The 14,704-nt window shown below is 49.1% G+C and overlaps 1 protein-coding gene across 2 annotated transcripts in view; it reads right to left on the bottom strand.

Annotated features, from left to right (window-relative positions):
- Nucleotides 1–189, bottom strand: part of ZPBP2 (zona pellucida binding protein 2) — a 175,681-nt gene extending 175,492 nt beyond the window's left edge. For both annotated transcript variants that reach the window (XM_030221879.1, XM_030221880.1), the window contains exon 1: nucleotides 45–189. In XM_030221879.1, coding sequence (XP_030077739.1) covers nucleotides 45–99 — 55 coding nt within the window. In that variant the 5' untranslated portion in view covers nucleotides 100–189. The remainder of the gene's footprint in view (nucleotides 1–44) is intronic.
- Between the last annotated feature and the right edge of the window lie 14,515 nt (nucleotides 190–14,704).

Raw genomic sequence — 14,704 nt, 5'->3', positions numbered from 1 at the left:
CACGAAGAGGCATTAGCTGCGTAAAACCGGGCCCCTGCTCTCACCTCCAGAGAGGAGCGCCACCATGAGGAGAGGCCCCAGCCCAACCAGGGGCCGCATGGGGAGGCCGTGCAAAACCTGCAGGCCTCCCTCTCCTCCTCCACCGCCACCTCCCCGTCCGTATTCCCCGCTTCAACGGCTCCGCCACGAGTTCGGTGGTGGAGAAACACCACGTGACGAGAACGCTGGCAGGAGCCACAGGGCACGAGGCGGCCCACGTGACGTCTTTTACACGCTCGTCGTCGTTCTTTCTTACATTTCCATTAGCTCTCGTGCTTGGCGCCTCTAGCACCATAGATAAAGGCTAAAGTTATCATTTTATGCCTTTGTGACTATGCTTGTTCACTTGTTCATGCTAAGGTCTAAGGTGAAGTATTTTTTCACACCTTTGTGGCCTCCTGCATTGCACACTGAGACTTTTTCTTCTCCTCTGCTTTTGCCACTCTTCCTCATTATGTTAAGGGGAGTCTGTGATGATAGAGACTGAGTTTGGGCAGATATTTACTACTACTACTACTACTATGAAGTGGGAGCTTTGTCATCTAAAGTTGTCCAGTGTAATGCAGAGCTGCCAAGGGATCCCAATCTTTCAGAAGGAGAGTTTGTCCCTAGCCCTGTTTCGCACCACCCAGCCCCACCTCACTCTGCCCAGCCATGTCCAAGTCACAGGTAGCGATTTTTTGGGTGGTCTTCAGCACCAGGGCTCGTGGGTTAGTGAGCTAGCCACCAGTGATGCTAAGCAGGAGTACATTTGACTTTAAAGTCGATTTGGACAGATTCCCGAGGGAAAAGTCAATTGAACATTATTAATTTTTTTTTGGAGGGGGGGGGGGTTGCCGGGTTTTTGAAGCCTGGATTGGCCGCTGTTGGAGACAGGATGCTGGGCTTGATGGACCCTTGGTCTTCCCAGTATGGCGGTGCTTATGTACATATGTACTAAAGTGGCTGGACATTCTCAACATTTTACATTATATTTTGGAAAATCCATACCATCCCCAAGTAGTGAAGAAGTTCATTGGTCTAACAAAGCGACCCCTGAGGATGACTATATGCTGAAACACAGCCCATGTAGGGTCACTTGGTTTGCCTCTTTACTATATTTTTAAATTTTATCGGCTTTTGGCAAATAAACTTTCCGGAAGCTCTTACATATATATATATATATATATATATATACAGCCATTACAGATGGGTTGTGTCCATCAACCAGCAGAGGGAGATAGAGAGCACACTTTTTTCAGTGCCTCATACCAGCTTGCTCCACTGCCTCTCTTCAGTATTCTCTATCTCCCCTAGCAGAGTGGCTGCAGCTTCTTGGAGCTCCATCTAAAATCTGCCTGGAGGTTGCTCCGGTGCTTTTGCCAGTTGTTAGCAGGGGTGTTGGAGGCTATAGCAGCTTCACTTTAAGGCACATAGGTTCGCCCTTTCCCTGCCTTACCCATACCTCCGTGGATGTGGACACATTGCTTAGCTTTCCCTGTCCTTCCCCACCAACAGTGGATGCAGGCACATAGGTTCGCCCTTTCCCTGCCTTTCCCACTCACCTGAGCCTCCGGAGTTCTATTTACCTCTGCTTTCCTCACAGCGTAAAAAAAAAAAAAAAAGGAACAGAGGTTTTTCCTTGCCTTTTTCTGTGGGACCGGAGCTGTGATACTCGGTCCAGTAAGGTAAGAGTGTTTTCTGACTCCTCCGGGGTGGGCCCCGCGATCGGGGCGATTTGGCGCGAACCGCCATTTTGAATTTTACCGCCATTTTCGGCGATGGCTGCAGAGACAGTAAAGCGCTGTTCCAAGTGTGGCAAGCACAGATCAGCAGCGGGGCTCTGTAAATCGTGCTGTATAGACGTTAGAGCTGAGGCAGCTTGGGCAAAAGAAGTCATATTAATTGGTGTTTAAATTTGGTTCAGTTCTGCAAGTAGTGGAGGAATGCCATCTGGTTTAGATTACTTAGAAGTCTAACTTTTGCTAGGCTACAGGTTAGAAAGGTCAGAGAGAAGTAATTATTTACCACATCTGGAGACCATTCAATCTCGAGGGGATCAGCGAGCCAGGCATACTGTAGTTTTAAAAGGATTAGATTGAATGCTGGTTAGAAGAAGATAGAGTAAATAATTTTAGATATTCTTGATGATTTAGATTTTGTCTTATAAGGAATTCTGATTTCTGCTTATTTTAGAATATGTTTTATTCTGTGTAATTAATAAGTTCTATTTCTATGTAGAATATCTTTTCAATTCAACTTTGTCTGACCTTTCAAGTGATATTTCTGCAAGTTTAAATAGATCATCTGGTTTGAATTATCCACAGTCCTAGCTAGATGAAAGAGGTCAGGAAAAGTCAACTTTGTTCCTTGATGAATAGCTAAGTGTAGGACTGGTCCTGAAAGTAATAACAAACTATATCTGTGTGCTATTAAGTAAGATTGGCCCTTGACCCCTTAATGAATGCCAGAACCCAGTTAGTATGAAGTTGATTGGGAAACTGATTATGTGAATAATAAAATGCCAAGAGATAGGTGCCACAATGTCTAGTGTGAGAGGCCCCAGGTCATAGGTCAGTTTAGGAAATATCAAACCTATGTAACTGATATTTTGGAGTAAATGTGTAAGTAATGATTAGTTCAAGGCAGGGTAATCAATCTATTCTTTACCATCTGGAAAGTAAGGGGGGCTAGAGGGGTTTAAAACTGTATATAACTGGGAGCAGAAGCAGCTTACGTTAGAAGGAGAGAGCTAAGAAGAAGAGAAGGAGCTGAGACAGAAGCCATAAGATCCAGAGAGCTGAGAAAGAGAAGAAGAGACTTAGTGCTGATGTTCTACTTTATTTGCTGGCAAATAAAGAAGATTTCTCCCTCATTCTGGTGTGTGCTGTTTGACTCCTGAAGTACCACAGATTCTGCTAACAATAGTGGTAATTCCTGCAACAATTCTTGGTGGCAGCAGTGGGATCCTGAACCCTGCATCAATTTCTGGCACCCAACTGACTGAGGAACATTCGCCGGGTATGTATTCTGTATTCTGTATTGTAATCCTAGCTAGGAAACTGTAAACCAGCCCCTCAAAAATTGAGGGAAGGGGAGTCTGATCAACTCTCAGCGAAGGCCTTAGTACCTCTAGTCTAGTGGAGATTACCTGTATCTGAGAAATCTGAAATTGTTGGGTGGGATTTTTTGTACAGTATGTGTGTGATGAATGAATGATTAAATGAGTGTGGACTTCTTATAGCTGCGGTTCCAGTTAACGCGAGTTCAACTGGCCAGCGACGGAAGGAAGCGATTGTTGTCTGTTTACCTTGTGTTTCGGGAGTGTGGACCCCTTACCACACTTCCAAAAATTTCCCTTCCTTTTTGTGTGTTGTAACTGTAAGCATTATGGGAGGGACATCATCTAGACAAATTGCTACTCCCCTAGATTGTATGCTTAAGAACTTTAAGAAAGGATTTTTAGTCAATGATTATGGACAGACTTTAAGCTTAAGTACTCTAATAACCTTGTGTGAAGTTGAGTGGCCATCTATGGGAGTGGGGTGGCCCCCTAGTGGCAGCTTAGATATTGAAGTAATCCGGAAGGTCTACAGCATAGTTGTAGGAGAACCAGAATATTCTGAACAACTCCCCTATATAGATTCCTGGGACAGCCTTGTGACTGACCCTCCCTCTTGGTTGAAAACTTATATGGGATCCCCAGTAAAGTTCATGTTGGGCCGCGTTCAAAGAAAGATTATTAGAAAATCTAAACTGGAGGAGGGAAAGAGCCCCAGGAAGCCTACCACCCAATTGGTGGCTTCCGCCCCTACCCTGTCCGAGAAACCCATACTCTCTGATGACCCCTCAGATCTTGAGCCACCACCTTATGGCCCATTGTTGAGGTTCCGCTCCACCCCTAGAGATCCACGGCGTCCAGCCCAAGCCTCTCCAGCACAGGCTTCTCCGGATAGTTCCTCCCCTTCTGTGCGAACCCCGCCACATCCTAGGTTGGACTTTTCACCCAGCCTCTACCCTCCTCTGCCACATCCTTCCCTGCTAACCTCCCAAGACCCGCTTTGGGCTTCACTCCCGGACTCCTCAACTCCCAACAGCCCAGCCTCTCCCTCTAGTACCCCTACCCACTCATCAGGGGCCCAGCATCCCTTTCAATGGACTGAATCACCTGTGACCACCTCTCAGTCTATGAGTACCCCTCCCCATCCCTCAGGGGTTCAACACGCCTCCCCTGAATGGGTTAGACCTGTTGCAATCACCTTTGAGCATGATAAGAGGGTAGCTCCTAGCTCTACCTCAGGTTCCATTCCCACCTCCTCGAGAGCTCTGCCCCTGCGCCAGGTACCCACCACTCGACCGGATCCTAATAATCCGGGTCAGGTTATGCAGGCACAGGCCTACCAGTATGTACCCTTCACAACCACCGATCTCCTGAATTGGAAGACGCATTACCCCTCTTATACTGAAAAGCCTCAGGCAGTGGTGGACCTAGTGGCTAGCATTATGGCCACCCATAACCCAACCTGGACTGATTGTCAACAACTTCTCCTGACCCTCTTCACAACTGAGGAGAGGCGGAAGATTTTACAAAATGCTGAGGCCATCACGCGAGCGCGTGTTCCCGAGGGGACACAGGACCCAGAGGAATGGGTTAGAACTCGGTTCCCTCGCGCAGCTCCAGCTTGGTATCCAAATAATGGGCAGCACTATGAACTGTTGTCTGGCTATTGCCGGGACTTGCTGGAAGGTATGAGGAAAGGCATAAAGAGGCCCATTAATCTGGCAAAGGTCTCTGAAATTCTCCAAGGGGCAACTGAATCCCCTGGGGCCTTTTTAGAGCGACTAATTGAAGCCTACAGAACATACACCCCATTTGACCCTGAGGCACTAGAAAACCAGAGAATGGTGAATAGTGCATTGGTGGCCCAGAGTATGCCAGATATCCGGAAGAAGCTGCAGCGTCAGGAGGGATTCGCAGGGATGAATACCACCCAGCTAATTGAGATCGCAACAAAGGTTTTCGTTAATAGGGATCAGGAGATGCGCCGAGAGGCTGACCGGAAGATGCAGAAGAAGGCCGACCTTTTGGCAGCAGCCATTACTAATTCCACCCTTAACCGAGGTCGACCTCTAGCCAATGGGAAGCCAAAGTGGGACCCCGGACCGCCAGCCAGGCCTCGAGATTCCTTCAATCAATCCCGGCCACGAGGGGAGAATCCCAGACCACGATTGGAGAGGGATCAGTGCGCCTACTGCAAGGAAAGAGGGCACTGGAAAGATGAATGCCCCCAGAGGCGCCAGGGACTGAGAAGGGGACCAGGAGATCGAGGAAGCCGAGGCCGAGTTCGAGAGGGAAGGTATGAGCCTTCTGAATCTAACATCATTGGGATAGCCGAGATGGCAGAATGGGATGAATAGGACAGACCGGGTTCCTACAAACTGGGCTCCCAGGAACCCATGGTCAAGCTAACCATAGGGAGCCGCTCAATTCCATTCATGATTGATACAGGAGCTGAACATTCTGTTGTGACGGAGCGATTAGCGCCTGTGTCTGGAAAAACTGTCCGAGTGGTGGGAGCCACGGGGGTGCAGAACCGGAGGCCCTTTCGGACGACCCGTAGATGCCAATTAGGCTCACACACAGTCACTCATGAATTCCTGTATATGCCAGACTGTCCAATCCCTTTGTTAGGCCGGGACCTGCTGTCCAAGCTTAGGGCCCAAATTTCTTTTGACTCAGATGGCCAGACTTCACTCTCCTTTCGGCCCCCGACATCTAGCCCTAAGGGCATATTGAGTTTCTGCTGCCCCCTTGAAGAAGAATGGCGGCTGCATCAGTCGCAGGGCCAAGTTGACCCATCCCTGGCCGACAGCTTCCAGGTCAATGGGGTATGGGCAGAAGATAATCCCCCAGGGTTGGCCCGAAATATTCCTCCTGTCCATGTAGATTTACTTCCAAGTGCCCGGCCAATCCATCTTCGTCAATACCCAATTCCCCGAAAGGCTCTGGAAGGGATTCAAGCACATCTGAATCGTCTGTTATCCCATGGAATTATTCGACCTTGCCAGTCTCCATGGAATACGCCACTGTTGCCAGTCCAGAAGCCAGGGACTGAGGACTACCGGCCAGTCCAAGACTTATGAGTGGTCAACAAATCCACTATTTCATTACACCCTGTAGTGCCTAATCCATATGTCCTGCTTGGATTGATATCTTCTGGAGCTACCCATTTCACAACACTGGACCTAAAAGATGCCTTCTTTTGTATTCGGGTGGCCCCCGCCAGTCAATTGCTTTTCGCCTTTCAATGGGAAAACCCAGTAACAGGACGGAAGCTTCAGTATACATGGACCCGCCTGCCACAGGGGTTCAAGAACTCCCCCACCATTTTTGGGACTGCCCTAGGACAAGACCTTAAGACTTTTAAATCCGAGCCTTCCAGGCGAGTTTTACTCCAGTATGTAGATGACCTCCTGATTGCAGCAGTGACCCAGGAAGAGTGTTTTGAGGCTACCAGAGAATTGCTGGAGTTACTCTTGGATGCAGGCTATAAGGTCTCACGCTCGAAGGCCCAACTCTGTCAGTCAGAAGTGAAGTATCTGGGCTTCTGCATTTCCCAGGGAAGTCGGAGACTGGATGTCAGTAGGAAGCAAGCGGTTGCTGCAATTCCCCAACCCAAGTCCAGAAGAGAAGTTAGGGAATTTCTGGGAGCAGCTGGATTCTGCAGAATTTGGATTCCAAATTTTGCACTGATGGCGAAACCCCTTTACCAGGCCACAAAGGGGGGTGAAAAGGAACCATTTGAATGGGGACCTATTGCTCAACAATCTTTCATCGCCATAAAGAAAGCCCTACTCCAAGCCCCTGCGTTAGGCCTTCCTGATGTGGAGAAACCTTTCTCACTGTATGTCCACGAGCGACAGGGGGTTGCTCTGGGTGTGCTGACCCAGATGATGGGATCCTGGCAGAGGCCTGTTGCATACCTGTCTAAACAGCTGGATGGAGTGGCTAAAGGATGGCCAGCCTGCCTGAGGGCCATTGCAGCGACAGCCTTACTGGTCCAGGAAGCTGACAAGTTGACCTTGGGGCAAGAACTGGTTGTTAAAATCCCCCACGCAGTTCTCACCCTCATGGAGTACAAGGGCAACCACTGGTTTACAAATAGCCGCATGGTTAAGTACCAAGCCAGCTTATGTGAGAATCCACGGATACACCTGGAAACAGTAGCTACATTCAATCCTGCCACTCTTTTGCCAGCATCTGAGGGACCACCGGATCATGACTGTATCCAAACCATGGATGAAGTGTACTCCAGTCGACCAGATCTTAAAGATGTTCCTTGGAGGGACCCAGATGTAATTTATTTCACAGATGGAAGTAGTTATGTGGAGAACTCCAAGCGATTGGCAGGCTATGCTGTGGTGACAGAGGACAAGGTGATAGAAGCAAGGGCCCTGCCCCAAGGAACTTCAGCCCAGAAAGCAGAACTTGTGGCCCTCATACGAGCTCTGGAGCTAGCAGCAGGACTGGTGACCAACATTTATACTGATTCCAAGTATGCCTTCACAACTCTACACGCTCATGGAGCTTTGTATAAGGAAAAGGGACTCATAAATGCCGCAGGCCAACCTGTTAAGTATGGACCTGAAATACTTCAGTTGCTAGAGGCTGTTTGGGCCCCTAAAAAGGTAGCTGTCATTCACTGCAGGGGACACCAAAGGACAGATACTCCAGTGGCCCGAGGGAATCGCCATGCTGATCGGGTGGCCAAGGAAGCTGCTCGAGGACCCCCAGCAGGTACTGTGACTCCCCTGTTCCAGATTCGACTGCAAGAATGGACGCCTATGTACACCCAAACGGAAGAGAAATGGGCTCAAGAAGAAGGGGCAGTAAGGAGACCTGATGGCTGGTTACATCTCCCTGATACCAGAGTTCTGGTGCCACGCCACCTAGCTTGGCCGGTAGTGTCTCAAGCTCATGACCTGTCAAACTTAGGGAAAACAGCACTAGCCCGCCTACTCAGTCGAGTAGTGGTGCTGGAAGGATTGGATAGTCTGGTTGCCACTGCCTCTGCCCGATGTACTCTCTGTGCCCAGAATAATGCTCGTCAGGGACCCCGTATTCCACCAGGAGTTCAGTCTAGAGGACTAACACCCTTTGAGTCCCTAGTCATAGACTTCACAGAAATGCCCAGGAGCGGTAGGCTCCGATACCTCTTGGTCATGGTCTGCACTTTTTCTGGGTGGGTGGAAGCATACCCTACAGTCACTGAGAAAGCCACAGAAGTAGCTCGAGCCCTCCTTAGGGATGTCATCCCCAGGTATGGACTGCCCCTTGCCATAGGTTCAGATAATGGTCCCGCCTTTGTTGAAGCCACACTTCAGGCCCTGTCCCGCGCATTGCGCATTACTTGGAAATTGCATTGTGCCTACCATCCCCAGAGTTCAGGGCAGGTTGAGCGGGCAAACAGAACCTTGAAAAATAGCCTAGCAAAGATTTGTCAGGAAACCCAACTGAAATGGCCACAGGCACTGCCACTAGCCCTCTTCCGCCTCCGATGCACCCCAACTAAAGGAACAGCCCTCTCTCCCTTTGAAATTGTGTATGGGAAGTCCCCAGCCATTTTGCAGGGAATTAAGGGAGACATAGGGACTTTAGGGTCTGCCCAGGTGCAGGAGCAGGTAGCCCTCTTGGGCCGGATAATTTCTGAGCTTCAGTCTTATGTGAGAGAAATAAACCCTGTCCCCTTCCAGGCTCAGGTACATTCCTTCCTGCCAGGGGATAGAGTTTGGGTGAAAGACTGGAGGCTCCAGCCTTTGGGGCCCCGGTGGAAAGGACCTTTTACTGTTTTGCTTTCTACCCCTACAGCTGTGAAGGTCGCAGGGATAACTCCATGGGTCCATTGGTCTCGAATCAAGTCTGCTGACCAGACTGAGCCCAGCATGGATCAGACGGAGCCTAAGCAGTGGAGAGCAGAAAGTGATCCAGCGGAGCCATTGAAGTTGCGCTTGACCCGAACCAAAGAATCTACTAGCTGAAAAGAAGGGTCAACTGCATACCGCAGGAGCTGCTGGACTTCGGCTTCATACTGAGACTCTTTCTTGCCTGATTCTGGCTTTCCTGGAATTTGAGAGCTTGATCCTTGTCAGTTGAGGTTCTATCCCAACTGGTATAAGAACTCAAAGACTGAGAACATTATATTAGAGTAATCTGTGACTAGCACAGACTGTTGAAATATTATTGCTTGATTAGTTTGCTGTATTTGTTTTAGATTAGGAAGAAAGAAAATGTTAGTAATTTGGGTGCTTTTGTTGTTTTCTACTCCTTGCCTCCTTGTTCCTAATACCCCAACTCGCTCCAACCTTTGGCTACACTCTGTCCAGGAACTAATTAGCCAGGCAAAGATTACTTCCCCTTGTATTGTGTGTTCCCGATTTTCTCCTTACACCACAGATGTCCCAGCTGTTCCTGTCCCTGTGCCGCTTACAGCTCTTACACCTCCCTACTTTTCGAGTTCAGGCCCTTGGATCCAGGATTATACTTGGTGGTCTTTTTATAATGCTACCTCCCCCTCTGAATCTTCTCTAAGGCCAGTCTTTACGTCTCCCTATCCAGCTTCTGGAGTGTTTTGTTTAACAAGAAACATCTCAACTGTTCTTCCCATTTCCTGTAACTATACCAATGTTCTCCCAGAGAAGGGGGAATCTGTGTGGGTAGTCTCTCCAGGTACTCCTATGTGCCCTACTACCGTACCTGCAGATTATGACCCAGGTGATTATCTGGCTCCTAACCGTACCACTGAGAGGACTATAGTGTCCCGGCTTATTTTCTATTTTCATAAGTCCCCGGGGTATGAAGAGTTTATAACAAATGAGCAGCCTGTCACAATTGGGGATTGGCACCTATGGTATGCAAAGTCTCCATATCGTCTTCGTTCCCCCTGGGATAGGGGCTCGCATTATGGGCATCCTAAGTACCTTGTCCAGCCTGAGCCAACATTTATTGGGAATTTCCCTCACCCTCTCCTTGGCCATTACTGGCTCTGTGATAATGTCCTCCACATGATTCTTCCCCCCATGTATGATTTTTGTGTATTGGTAACCTTGAATTATTTTCCTAAAGTTATTCCTCTTCTCAGGCCACCATCCCCACACCGCTCTAAGCGAGAGGCCTTGTCCTTACCCTCCTCCATTGCTACAGAGGATGAGGCGATTGAATTAGCCCTCCAGTACATCAACTCTACTTATCCTCTGACTAAAAAGAGACTTGTGGCCCTTTCTGCCACGGCCTGGATTCCAATTGGGGGCCCGGTAGCGGGTATCACTGAACTAGGCATGGCTACCCGGCGACTTCAGTCCCTACTCCATGTTTTAGTCCATAAGCTGAACGTGGTAGTCAATGCATTGCAGGATCAAATTAATGAATTAAGTATAGTTTCTCGGTATAACCGTATGGGCCTTGACTACCTCTTTGCAGCCCAGGGTGGCCTCTGCACAGTGCTCAATTCTTCAGAGTGCTGTACCATTGTCATAAATAGGACGCATGTAGTTAGGCATGCCATGGATAAAGTTCTACAGTTGGCCAGTCTTAATGTGGAGGATTACCGAGGAGGATTAGACCTTACCTCCTGGTGGTGGTCATTGACCTCATGGATACGTCCCTTGTTCATTTCCCTAATAGTCTTAGTTTTAGCAGGATTGTTGTTTTGTTTCCTGGCCTCATGTGCTTCGGCAGTATGCCGTCGGACCTTAACGAGTAGGGTAATGGTGATTCACAAGCCTATTCCTAGACGTTATGCCCCAGGAGGAGGTATGGAGTTGGGATCACTATAATCTCCAGAGTTTGAGTTGTGAGACTTATCTCTGCATAAGCTGATTTTAGTCTCAAAGGGGGGAATGAGGCAGCTTCGGCAAAAGAAGTCATATTAATTGGTGTTTAAATTTGGTTCAGTTCTGCAAGTAGTGGAGGAATGCCATCTGGTTTAGATTACTTAGAAGTCTAACTTTTGCTAGGCTACAGGTTAGAAAGGTCAGAGAGAAGTAATTATTTACCACATCTGGAGACCATTCAATCTCGAGGGGATCAGCGAGCCAGGCATACTGTAGTTTTAAAAGGATTAGATTGAATGCTGGTTAGAAGAAGATAGAGTAAATAATTTTAGATATTCTTGATGATTTAGATTTTGTCTTATAAGGAATTCTGATTTCTGCTTATTTTAGAATATGTTTTATTCTGTGTAATTAATAAGTTCTATTTCTATGTAGAATATCTTTTCAATTCAACTTTGTCTGACCTTTCAAGTGATATTTCTGCAAGTTTAAATAGATCATCTGGTTTGAATTATCCACAGTCCTAGCTAGGTGAAAGAGGTCAGGAAAAGTCAACTTTGTTCCTTGATGAATAGCTAAGTGTAGGACTGGTCCTGAAAGTAATAACAAACTATATCTGTGTGCTATTAAGTAAGATTGGCCCTTGACCCCTTAATGAATGCCAGAACCCAGTTAGTATGAAGTTGATTGGGAAACTGATTATGTGAATAATAAAATGCCAAGAGATAGGTGCCACAATGTCTAGTGTGAGAGGCCCCAGGTCATAGGTCAGTTTAGGAAATATCAAACCTATGTAACTGATATTTTGGAGTAAATGTGTAAGTAATGATTAGTTCAAGGCAGGGTAATCAATCTATTCTTTACCATCTGGAAAGTAAGGGGGGCTAGAGGGGTTTAAAACTGTATATAACTGGGAGCAGAAGCAGCTTACGTTAGAAGGAGAGAGCTAAGAAGAAGAGAAGGAGCTGAGACAGAAGCCATAAGATCCAGAGAGCTGAGAAAGAGAAGAAGAGACTTAGTGCTGATGTTCTACTTTGTTTGCTGGCAAATAAAGAAGATTTCTCCCTCATTCTGGTGTGTGCTGTTTGACTCCTGAAGTACCACAGATTCTGCTAACAATAGTGGTAATTCCTGCAACAGAGCCAGCCCAAGCATGGCAAGTGATGATTCTTCACGCTCTGAGCTGGCAGCAGACACCATTTTGAATTTACCACATGGCGCGACCTCCGCTGACACGGGGAGTCCTGAGCCCGGGGGGAGGCCTTGGAGTGAGGCTGATATGAGAGCTACTAGCCCCGGCAGAGATCCGGGTGCCCAGGGTGAGTTTTTCTCCCCTGATTTTGTCTTATTAATGCATAAAGCATACATGCTTAAAAGAGCTCTCCCACAAAGCCCTGCAGGGGCCTCTTCTAATGCCCCCCCCCCTCCCCGGTGGATTCTAGCCTGGATATGCCCTCTGACGCGTTATTCCCTGATAATTGGCAGAATATGGAGATCAGAAGGGCTCTTTCCCCTTCAGAGAGTGCTGCACCTCCATTACCCCCCCCCCCCCCCCCCCGTGGTCGGGCTGCAAGGATTCGGAGGACTCTGGCAGGCCTTCATGGTCTGAGGAGCCAGAGTCTGGTGCAGAAGTGACTCAGGATCTGGACAATCCCTCTGCGGTGAGGATTTTCCACCGTGATGAGCTGCCAGCGCTTATTTCTGATGCCCTGCAGGCTCTCTCTATTGAGGTCCCTGCCAGTGGCACAGCCTCCTCTGTGAATCCTAGGATGGCTAGTACCAAAAAGCCTGCTCGAGCCTTTCCTTTGCATGACTCCATCCAAGAGCTTATTTCGGCTCAATGGGCTGACCCCGAGGGACCTTTGAAAGTTTCCAGGGCTATGGGGCAATTATACCCTCTGAGTGAGGAGCATATGGCTCGCTTTGCTATGCCTAAAGTGGATGCCCTAGTCACAGCTGTGACAAAGAGAACTACCCTCCCTGTTGAAGGAGGTGTTGCCCTGAAGGATATTCAAGGCCGTAGACTGGAATCAGCACTTAAACGGTCATTTGAAATTGCAGGTCTCACTATTCGGGCATCTGCATGTAGTTGTTATGCTGCTAGAGCCTGTCTGGCTTGGTTGCAACAGGCAGTGGAACAGCCCGGTGATGGAGCGGAGCCCTTTTCAGATGTGGCTCCGCAGATGTAGTCGGCCTTGTCCTTTCTTGCTGACGCCCTTTATGATATTGTCAGAGCTTCGGCTAAACACATGGCAGTAGCAGTGGCAGCTCGCCGTCTTCTTTGGCTACGGCATTGGGCGGCGGACATGGCCTCTAAGCAAAGGTTGGTGAAGTTGCCCTTTCAAGGCCTTCTCCTGTTTGGTGAGGAGTTGGAGAAAATTGTGAAGGGCCTGGGTGAGGCTAAACCCCAGCGCTTGCCCGAAGATAGGCCTCGGCCTTCCTCTAAGGGTGCGGCGATCCACTCCTCTTACAGACCTTGCTTCCGTGAAGCTCGAAGGAGCCCTACAGTACCGCCCGAGGCGTTCTGCTGGGTTCACTTCTCGTGTCCGTTTTCAGCAGAGGAACTCCTTTCGCTCGGACAAACGTTCCACAGTCATTGGCTCAAGGCCTGGAGTTCAGGGGCGACCCTCTCAATGATGGTGCGCCGGCCCTGTCCTCCTGTCATCGGAGGACGTCTTTCCCTCTTTGCCGAGGAGTGGGCCAACATTTCCTCAGATCAGTGCGTCTTGGACCTGATCAGAGACGGTTTCAGAATAGAATTCGACGCCCCTGTAAGATACGTGTTTGTGGAGTCCCGATGCAGTTCTGCCACCAAACGGGCGGCGGTAGAGGAGACTTTGCAAGGTCTGATTCAGATAGGGGCCGTGTACCCGGTACCTCCTGCCGAACACGGCTACGGCTGCGGCCGCTACTCCATCTACTTTGTGGTGCCGTGAAAAGGAGGGTCTTTTCGCCCTATTCTGGGCTTAAAAGAATTAAACAAGTCCCTGAGAGTGCGGCATTTTCACATGGAAACCCTGCGCTCCGTCATTGCGGCGGTACAGCCAGGAGAGTTTCTCACGTCTCTGGACCTGAAAGAAGCTTACTTGCACATACCAATTTGGCCCCCGCACCACAAGTTTCTGAGGTTTGCGGTGATGGGAAAGCATTTCCAGTTCCGGGCCTTGCCTTTTGGCCTCGCCACAGCTCCCCGCACCTTTTCGAAGGTTATGGTGGTAGTAGCTGTCTTTCTAAGGCGAGAGGGTATTCGGGTTCACCCGTACCTGGACGACTGGCTCATTCGAGCAAACTCTGCTGCAGAGAGTCAGCATGTAACAGCCAGAGTGGTCTCAGTACTTCAATCTCTGGGCTGGGTCATCAATTTGGCCAAAAGTCACCTGACCCCTCGCAGTCTCTAGAATATTTGGGGGCCAGGTTCGACACAGGCTCAGGGTATGTGTACCTACCCGAGCAAAGGCGGTGCAAGCTTCAGAATCAGGTCCGTCTGCTCCTGAGGATGCCCCGCCCACGAGCTTGGGACATTGTCCAGCTGCTTGGATCGATGACGGCCACCATGGAACTGGTGCCCTGGGCGAGAGCGCACCTGAGACCTCTACAGTATGCTCTACTCCAAAGATGGTCTCCAGTATCTCAGGATTATCAATGCAGACTCTCTTGGCTCCCTGCGGCCCGACTCAGTATGGAGTGGTGGCTCTCAGACAGCATGCTGCGGCGAGGAATGCTGCTAGCGCTCCCCGATTGGTGCCTAGTGGTGACAGATGCCAGCCTGAAAGGCTGGGGCGCACATTGCAAGGGGAAGCATGCCCAGGGTCTATGGACACCCGAGGAGTCGGAGTGGTCCATCAACCACCTAGAG

This window comes from Microcaecilia unicolor, chromosome 12 (assembly GCF_901765095.1).
Source record: "Microcaecilia unicolor chromosome 12, aMicUni1.1, whole genome shotgun sequence".
NCBI lineage: Eukaryota > Metazoa > Chordata > Amphibia > Gymnophiona > Siphonopidae > Microcaecilia > Microcaecilia unicolor.
Note: the sequence above shows the minus strand (reverse complement) of the source record. Positions and strands in the feature narration are given on the sequence as shown.